This window comes from Monopterus albus, unplaced genomic scaffold (genome assembly GCF_001952655.1).
Source record: "Monopterus albus unplaced genomic scaffold, M_albus_1.0 scaffold137.1, whole genome shotgun sequence".
In the NCBI taxonomy this organism is placed as follows: Eukaryota; Metazoa; Chordata; class Actinopteri; order Synbranchiformes; family Synbranchidae; genus Monopterus; species Monopterus albus.
This window is the reverse complement of record NW_018128017.1, coordinates 634,577-643,256: the sequence shown is the minus strand read 5'-3', so window position 1 is coordinate 643,256 and position 8,680 is coordinate 634,577. Positions and strand designations below refer to the sequence as shown.

The 8,680-nt window shown below is 43.8% G+C and overlaps 1 protein-coding gene across 1 annotated transcript in view; it reads right to left on the bottom strand.

The window, feature by feature from the left end:
- Nucleotides 1-2,707: 2,707 nt before the first annotated feature.
- The window catches only part of mtch2 (mitochondrial carrier homolog 2), a 24,957-nt gene continuing 18,984 nt past the window's right edge, over nucleotides 2,708-8,680 (bottom strand). The window contains exons 10-13 of the mRNA XM_020613718.1: nucleotides 4,882-4,929; nucleotides 4,726-4,793; nucleotides 4,571-4,646; nucleotides 2,708-3,445 (exon numbers count right to left, since the gene is read on the bottom strand). Of these exons, the coding sequence (XP_020469374.1) occupies nucleotides 3,359-3,445; nucleotides 4,571-4,646; nucleotides 4,726-4,793; nucleotides 4,882-4,929 (279 nt within the window). The 3' untranslated portion in view covers nucleotides 2,708-3,358. The remainder of the gene's footprint in view (nucleotides 3,446-4,570; nucleotides 4,647-4,725; nucleotides 4,794-4,881; nucleotides 4,930-8,680) is intronic.

Here is an 8,680-nt window from a genome sequence, read left to right as displayed (position 1 = left end):
GCACCCAGAAAAGGGCCGCTCTCTCCCTCTTTGGCATGCATCTTCCTCCTCTAACAGGCCGAACGCTTGTGTCCAAGCACCCAGAAAAGGGCCGCTCTCTCCCTCTTTGGCATGCATCTTCCTCCTCTAACAGGCCGAACGCTTGTGTCCAAGCACCCAGAAAAGGGCCGCTCTCTCCCTCTTTGGCATGCATCTTCCTCCTCTAACAGGCCGAACGCTTGTGTCCAAGCACCCAGAAAAGGGCCGCTCTCTCCCTCTTTGGCATGCATCTTCCTCCTCTAACAGGCCGAACGCTTGTGTCCAAGCACCCAGAAAAGGGCCGCTCTCTCCCTCTTTGGCATGCATCTTCCTCCTCTAACAGGCCGAACGCTTGTGTCCAAGCACCCAGAAAAGGGCCGCTCTCTCCCTCTTTGGCATGCATCTTCCTCCTCTAACAGGCCGAACGCTTGTGTCCAAGCACCCAGAAAAGGGCCGCTCTCTCCCTCTTTGACATGCATCTTCCTCCTCTAACAGGCCGAACGCTTGTGTCCAAGCACCCAGAAAAGGGCCGCTCTCTCCCTCTTCGACATGCATCTTCCTCCTCTAACAGGCTGAACGCTTGTGTCCAAGCACCCAGAAAAGGGGCTCTCTCTCCCTCGTTGGCATGCATCTTCCTCCTCTAAGAGGTCGAGCCTGCGGGGGAGCACCCCCAGAAGGGCTCCTCTTCACGGACTGCCTCCCACAGTCCTCGGCCTCCTAGAAGTCAGATAGTCAACCGGACAGAGCCTCCGGCTGCAGCCATGAAAAAACTCTCCGTTCCTCTTTTTGCCTGGTTTTTTATAGGGTTCTGGGCAGTAGCCTTTGTCCTCTCATCCAACCAGATGCTGCAGTTTGCAGTTGATACCTTATTTGGCATGCAAAATCATATTGTTCTGAAGTATTGCATATTATTTACTGTCAGCCCATGCCTACTGATCGTAACCAGCCTCCGCCCCACTGTGATCCAGCCTTGGATTCTACTTCTCTTTTCTTAGAAACTAAACCATCTGAATACGTAACAAAAATACAAGAAACTCATCTGACTGAAATATCAAAATTCCATCACTGCTTTTAACAGAACAATCAGAATTACACTGATTTCACACAAAACTATCAATGCCTTAAAATCAAAACATAAATCTTTATATTCTGAATACTTTATTTGACTAAACATGGATCATCATTGATTAGACATTGATCAAACAATTATCCATCAAATCTTTACTTTTAGGCTTGAAACCATAATTTTCGTTACTTCCTCAGTATGATGTGTGTCTCTTCTCTGTGCCATGCACACACGAACCTTTGCAGTTCCTCATTTCAGCAGGGATGTATGTCTACTGTACGTTCTCTTTCCTGTGACAGCATTTTTCACTCTTTTAGATGTAAAATCACTTCTCCCCATTCTTTTAATATAATTATTTCACATTTTATTCTTACACGTGTACTGATTATTTCAACAAACAGATAAATCATCTTATGATAATCTTTACTTATTAAAAGCTTAACTTTTCTAAGCATTCTGCCACAGCATTTTAATAATAATTCCCTTGTCTTTTCCAACCTCCCCTGGAACTTCCTCTTTCTTCTCCTGCCTTCTCTGTATCTTGGTGCTATTTGAGGCCTGTTTTTACAGCCTTGCTGACACTAGACTACGGAGGGAAACACTGAATCAGCATGGTGTACGGTGAGTCTGCCTGAATCTCAGTGATGCAGTGGAAACCAGAGTCTGTACTATTTGCATACTGACACAAAACTCTTGCTATTAATTTTTATGTTGTTGCATTGAAAATAGCCGCTGACACAGGAGCTTTGGTCCCGTTATACAGGGGCCCAACATAAACCTGACACAGGTTATTACTGCCTGTGGCTTGCACAGGTAGTGTTTCAGCTGTTCCTTCTCCCTGTAGATGCTTCACATCAGTGATCATACTATCTTTGTAAACCAAGCCAACAAAAGACCAAAACCAAAGATGCTGGTTCAGCTTCCCTGCTCTGTGCCTCTGCAATGGTTCCTACTGAAGTAAATTTAAACACCTCACAAATATGCAGTTTAATTTCTAGAAACAGCTGGGCACTAGTTTTTATCAAATGTTACTGAGACAGGAGGACACTGTGTTCGTTGGGGACTATTCTCAGCAGCGCATTAAGTGATCTAGTGTTTGCAGCAGCTGGGGTCTGTACCAAGAAGCAAGATCCTGTGGCAGTGAGCAGTGTTCCCGGTGACGAGTGGTGATGGCTTGGGCTGTTGGCAGTGCCTGATCTGATCTTAACCTGCTCCAGTGTCAGCCATGCAGCATAGGTTACCATGGCGATCTAGCCTCATTAAAAGTGAGTCGGCTTCATGGTATTGGAAAACCCGAGTTAGCTGGATTAGCCACTAATCATACTTTGTGGTACAGACCCCTGGACAGTGGATGTGGGACCGAGCCAACCAGTGTGTGCTCATGGTGAACATGTATATATCAGGTACCAAATACATAATACTTGTAGACACTCATTGTTGGTTTGGGTCTTTTCATGTGATTAAAGTAGGAAAAGCACTGGCAACAGTGCCAGAGATGTCTTAACTCAGAACACCTGTATCCAAGCAGTAGTACTGTTTTGTGTGCATGATTCTTTTCCCTACTGGCTCTTAAGTGTGTGCATCATTTCACATAGTTACATTCAAACACCTCAACAAGAAAGACAAGGTCCAAAAAAAGCAGTTTTTATTTGGGTCAGTCAGAGTGAGTTGATGTAAGCGCTCTCCTCAGAGAGATTTTGGTCAGCTCAGGCTCCTCTCCATGCCTCTGTTCATCCATACATGCTCTGCATAACCACCACTCTGTTCCCTCCTTTTAGTAGTGTGCTTCACAATAATCAACACATCAAGACAATACCACATGACAAGAAGTCCCACATGATCATTGTGTGAATTATTAAAACATGAACACATGCAGACTGAGGCGCTGTTTTCTACAAACATCCCATCACATGGATGAAAGGGAGTCACTGATCCATAGATAAAAGCATGGAGGAGCAGACACGCTGCTGCCAGCACGACCTGTCCTCCCATCAGCTTTTGTACATGTGGGTTTAAAAAGAGAAACGCATCGTTTCATCTCATGGTTTCTGGAGCCTGCAGTTTATTCAGTACATTTGTTAGTAAAACACAACCTGCTTGAAACTAATGTTTTAATTCCATGACAGCAAGTTGTTGAAGGAAAACTGTTTCATAGTAAACAAGTACATACAAAAAAGATTAAATGCTGACTGTCCAAACTCCAGATCATGCCCTTTTTTTGTTTTTGTTTTGTTTTATTACCACAATTAAGGTCAGCTCAGTTTTCTCAAGGCTTTAAAAAAATCTCTTCTGGCCAACAGCATACATCTTTCCTGCTGGAAGCTTCCGGAAAAATAAACTGTTGCCTCTGCACATGTTGCCCTGGAATGAAGAGAGGAAAGAAGTGTTGGCAGTGGCTGGATGTTACAGTACACATGGAACCCAAAGGCCAAATGTTTTCAGCACTGCCCATGTCTGACTTTTGAAATTATTTAATGCTCATGGCATATAACGAGATCACAGCATATAAAACATTAAAACAGGGGTGCTACAAATAGCAGGTGCCCATGTACGGATGGCATGGCGATGGCACGGCGATGGCATAGGTCCCTCATTTTGACAGAGGGCAATCTCGTTTTCCAGGAGCTAATGGCACGTTGAACAGCCATGGAAGTGCATCTGTGACCACTACAGATTACAGAGGGGTGCAGAAGGAGCACAGACCCCTCCTGGTGAAGTGAACGCGGCAGGTTCAGATCAATTCTAGAGAAAAGTGTTTCCCAACTTCAAAACTCTGGCTGGAGCTGGCGAATCCAGTCTCCAGTGCGGCAGCAGATGTGGATTCAGCTTCCAGATCAAAATGTTAAGGGCCATGAGAAACCTAGTGACCATCACCTCTGCAGCAGGCTACAGCAGGTCAGCTGAGCTCAGTTCAGTTAGCCTACCTTCTTGTTAATCAGTTCATATTTTAATGGTACATGTCTAATTTTGTAAAATTGCAATGTTTATATTTGCTTGTTTACGCAAACTGGGCGCAGTGTTTTTAGTGGCACCAGGTGGCTGCACATTAGCTTGTTCTGTGTATTAATTATTAAAAAATGAATGAAAACCTAAACCTAAAACCCAAGTCCGGTTGATTTTTTTTTTCTAAATTTTTTCAACAATGAAAATTAAATGTTATTAAATGTTTTAGCATTAAAAATTTAAATTAAATTGAGGAGTAATAATGAATTATGACAATTTTTATGACCCTGTTCATCAAAATGAACAAGTTTAGTGTGACCTCTGCTGCAAACCCTTTAGTATCTCAAAAATGAGGTGCTTATTATTCTACATGAAAGCCACTGTGCACAATGTTAAATATACTGTAGTGGTAACATGCTATGATCCATGTGACGCTTACTGATGGCTAAACCGACAGCAGTAAAACCTCCACATCCACCCACACCAGTGTTGAATATTGCATCTGGGTCTATCTCACAGGTCTTAGGTATCTGATCCTTTTACCTCTCTGCTTAGATGCCTCCAGCAGTCCACCCAGGTGGGATATACTGATGCATAGGGAGGTAGGCCTCCAGCAAGCCTAAAGGAGAGTGGGGATATGAGTGAGCTTGATCTAGTACTTGGGAGGATTTGCAAAAGCATATCACCCGCCAACTCACCCGCAGTTATTGACAGCCATGAGGTTTGACACCAAAACAAAAGGGTATGTGAGCATACTGGCAAAGAACTGGAAGAAAAAGAGAGGAGGGGCCTGATTCAGAAACAAGCTACAAACAGATGGAGTGCTGTATACTGCTGATGTGTGTCGCACATACCCCTGACCCAGCCTGAGAGCAGCTCCTGACTTCTCCTGCGTGACTCATCTGTACAGAGAAACAGAGGGACAGCATTAAGGTTTGATCCTGGACTGCAGACTTTTCAACACAAGCCCTCAGCATGAAGCAGATGAGGGAACAGTGCTCCAGACATGGCTAAAGGTTTGTAAACTGCTGCCAGCGATGTTTGTCATTTTAACCAGTGAAAGCGACACTCAGTGCCGGCTAAACCCGAAAGGCTAAGGCCTGAATGTTTTTACACAGCTGTTGGCTAATAACAGAGAGAAATGTAAGAAATTTTTTTTTGTATTCGAATTTATAAACAAGGCCGGTAGGAGAGCACATCCATGGGTATTCAGAGCCTTGATTCAGTACTTCGTAGAAGCCCCTTTGGCAGGAATTACAGATTCCAGTCTTCTTGGCCAAGTCTCCTCAAGCTTTGCAGACCTAGGGCAGTTTATCTCATTCTTCCTGGCAGATCCTCTTAATAAAAATCCACACTATCTGCTTCTAGCTACAGATGTAAGGTGCTGTGTTCAGACTGTGCCACTTTGCTCCAACAATATGAGAGGAGAAGCCTTGGTCCATTTGTTGAGCTGGTGTTGACATTAGCTGTTACAAAGTCAAATTTATTCACCACACTGTCAGATTTGTATTCCACCTCATCCAGCCCTTTTGACTTTGCACTGCTGCACCTAGTACATGAACCCAAATAATTAGTGTGCTTGCACCTGTCATCCTTCTGAAGTTAAAAGTGGTAATTCTAGTTTATTATTGAAATAAAATGTTAAGACCTCTTGGAACAGTCAAAAGTATTTGTACTTGCAACTAAGGTTTGATAGTTATTACCTCTGCCAAGTGCGAGGATTATGTTTTTGCTGGCGTTTGTTGGTTGGTCTGTTTGTTAAAAGCATAGCTCAAATAGTAATGAATGGATTTCAATGAAATGTTTTGGCAAGGTAGGGTATGGGCCACAGAACAACTGATTAGAATTTGGTGCTGATCCTTATAATGTGAATAGGAGATATTTTTAATGATTATTCACCACTGTGAGTGCTGCAAAGGCTGCCGACTGTATATGAGCCCCCTTGTGGCCAAAGTGCACGGCTGCAATTCTAAGCATTCTGAGCACATACAGGTGCATCTCAATAAATTAGAATATCATGAAAAGTCCATTTATTTCAGTAATTCAACTCAAATAGTGAAACTCGTGTATTATATAAATTCAGTACACACAGACTGAAGTAGTTTAAGCCGTTGGGTCCGAGAGGAGGCCCCGGGGAAGACCCAGGACATGCTGGAGGGACTATGTCTCTCGGCTGGCCTGGGAACGCCTCGGCATTGAGGAGCTGGAGGAAGTGTCTGGAGAGAGGGAAGTCTGGGCATCTTTGCTTAGACTGCTGGCCCCGCGACCCGGTTCCAGATAAGCAGAGGAAAATGGATGGATGGATCGGTCTTTTAATTGTGATGCCTTTGGCCCACATTTAACAAAAACCCACCAAATCACTATCTCAATAAATTAGAATATGGTGACATGCCACTCAGCTAGTCAACTCAAAACACCTGCAAAGGTGTCCTGAACCTTCAAAATGGTCACTCAGTTTGGTTCACTAGGCTACACAAACATGGGGAAGACTGCTGATCTGACAATTGTCCAGAAGACAATGATTGACACCCTTCACAAAGGAGGGTAAGCCACAAACATTCATTGCCAAAGAAACCGGCTGTTCACAGAGTGCTGTATCCAAGCATGTTAACAAAGTTGAGTGGTAGGAAAAAGATGCACAACCAACCGAGAGAACCGCAGCCTTGAGAGGCTTGTCAAGCAAAATCGATTCAAGAATTTGGGTGAACTTCACAAGGAATGGACTGAGGCTGGGGTCAAGGCATCAAGGGCCACCACACACCGCCGTGTCAAGGAATTTGGCTACGGTTGTTGTATTCCTCTTGTCAAGCCACTCCTGAACCACAGACAATGGCAGAGGCGTCTTAGCTGGGCTAAGGAGAAGAAGAACTGGACTGTTGCCCAGTCCCCTTTTCAGATGAGAGCAAGTTTTGTATTTCAGTTGGAAACCAAGGTCCTAGAGTCTGGAGGAAGGGTAGAGAAGCTCATAGCCCAAGTTGTTTGAAGTCCAGTGTTAAGTTTCCACAGTCTGTGATGATTTGGGGTGCAATGTCATCTGCTGGTGTTGGTCCACTGTTTGCTTTTGTTTGTTTTTTTTAAACCAAAGTCACTGCACCCGTTTACCAAGAAATTTTAGAGCACTTCGTGCTTCCTTCTGCTGACCAGCTTTTTGGAGTTGCCGATTTCATTTTCCAGCAGGATTTGGTGACTGCCCACACTGCCAAAAGCACCAAAAGTTGGTTAAATGACCATGGTGTTGGTGTGCTTGACTAGCCTGCAAACTCACCAGACCTGGAACCCATAGAGCAGGGGTCGGGAACCTGTGGCTCTTTTGATGACCGCATCTGGCTCGCAGATAAATCTTAACTGATATTTCTTAACACCATAAGTAATGAATAATTCTGCTGACATTTTAAAGTAAAACATTACAGAAATCACAGTGTTAAAAATAACGTTCAAAATATAAAACATTCTCATGCATTTTAATCCATTTCCAATTCAGGGTTGCGGGTGGCTGGAGCCAATCCCAGCTGTCCTTCGGGTACAGGAGGGTCAGACACCAAAACTCTATTTTTATTGGATAATGCGGTAACCTACACGGGTCATTGTGAGGTCAAGAAGTAAACTTTTCTCCTTTTAATCAAATAATTTTCTAGCTAATTTATGCAGAGCAAACCTTTTTGATGAAGGAGATGGCGAAAAGAAAAAAGATTAGTACCGTACATTTCAGTATGAATGGACAGAGGAATTCGCCTTTGTGGAGAGAGCGGGTTCTGCAGTGTGTCTAATATGCAATGATAAAATTTCATGGATGAAACGGTCAAATATAAAGTGGCACTTCAACACACTCTATGCTACATTTGCATCGAAATATCCAGTGGGGGACAGCAGGAAGAAGGCATACCAAGAGCTACTGTGCAGAGTGCAAGCTAGTCAAGCTAGTCAGCAGCAACTCCGTGTATGGACCCGACAAGGTGACTGGAATTCGGCTAGCTTTGCTGATTCTTTAGCAATAGTGAGGAACGGAAAGCCATTCACAGATGGCGAGTATGCCAAATCATTCATGCTTGATGTGGCCAATGAACTAATACGACTTTTCGGATAAAGATAAGATAATCAAATGAATAAAAGACATGCCTCTGTCAGCAAGTACTGTTCACAATCGTACCATCATGATGGCAAATCAAGTGGAGGAAACACAAGTGAAGGACATAAATGCAGCGCCATACTTTTTGCTCGCTTGATGAGTCAACAGACGTAAGCCATTTATCCCAGTTCAGTGTGATTGCAAGGTATGCTGCCAGTGACATACTGCGTAAAGAAAGTCTTGCTGTTTTGCCAATAAAAGGTCAACAAGAGGGGAGGATTTATTCAAGTCTTTCACTGAGTTCGCTAAAGAAAAACATCTACCGATGGATAAACTAATTTCGGTGTGTACTGATGGTGCTCCGTGTATGGTGGGGAAAAACAGAGGATTTGTAGGGCTTCTTCATGAACATGAAAATGGACCCATCCTAAGTTTTCATTGCATTCTACATCAGGAGGCGCTTTGTGCTCAAATGTGTGGCGAGCAGCTTGGTGAGGTGATGTCGCTGGTCATTCAGGTGGTCAACTTTATTGTTGCCCGAGCTTTAAATGATCGCCAGTTTAAAACACTGCTGGATGAAGTTGGGA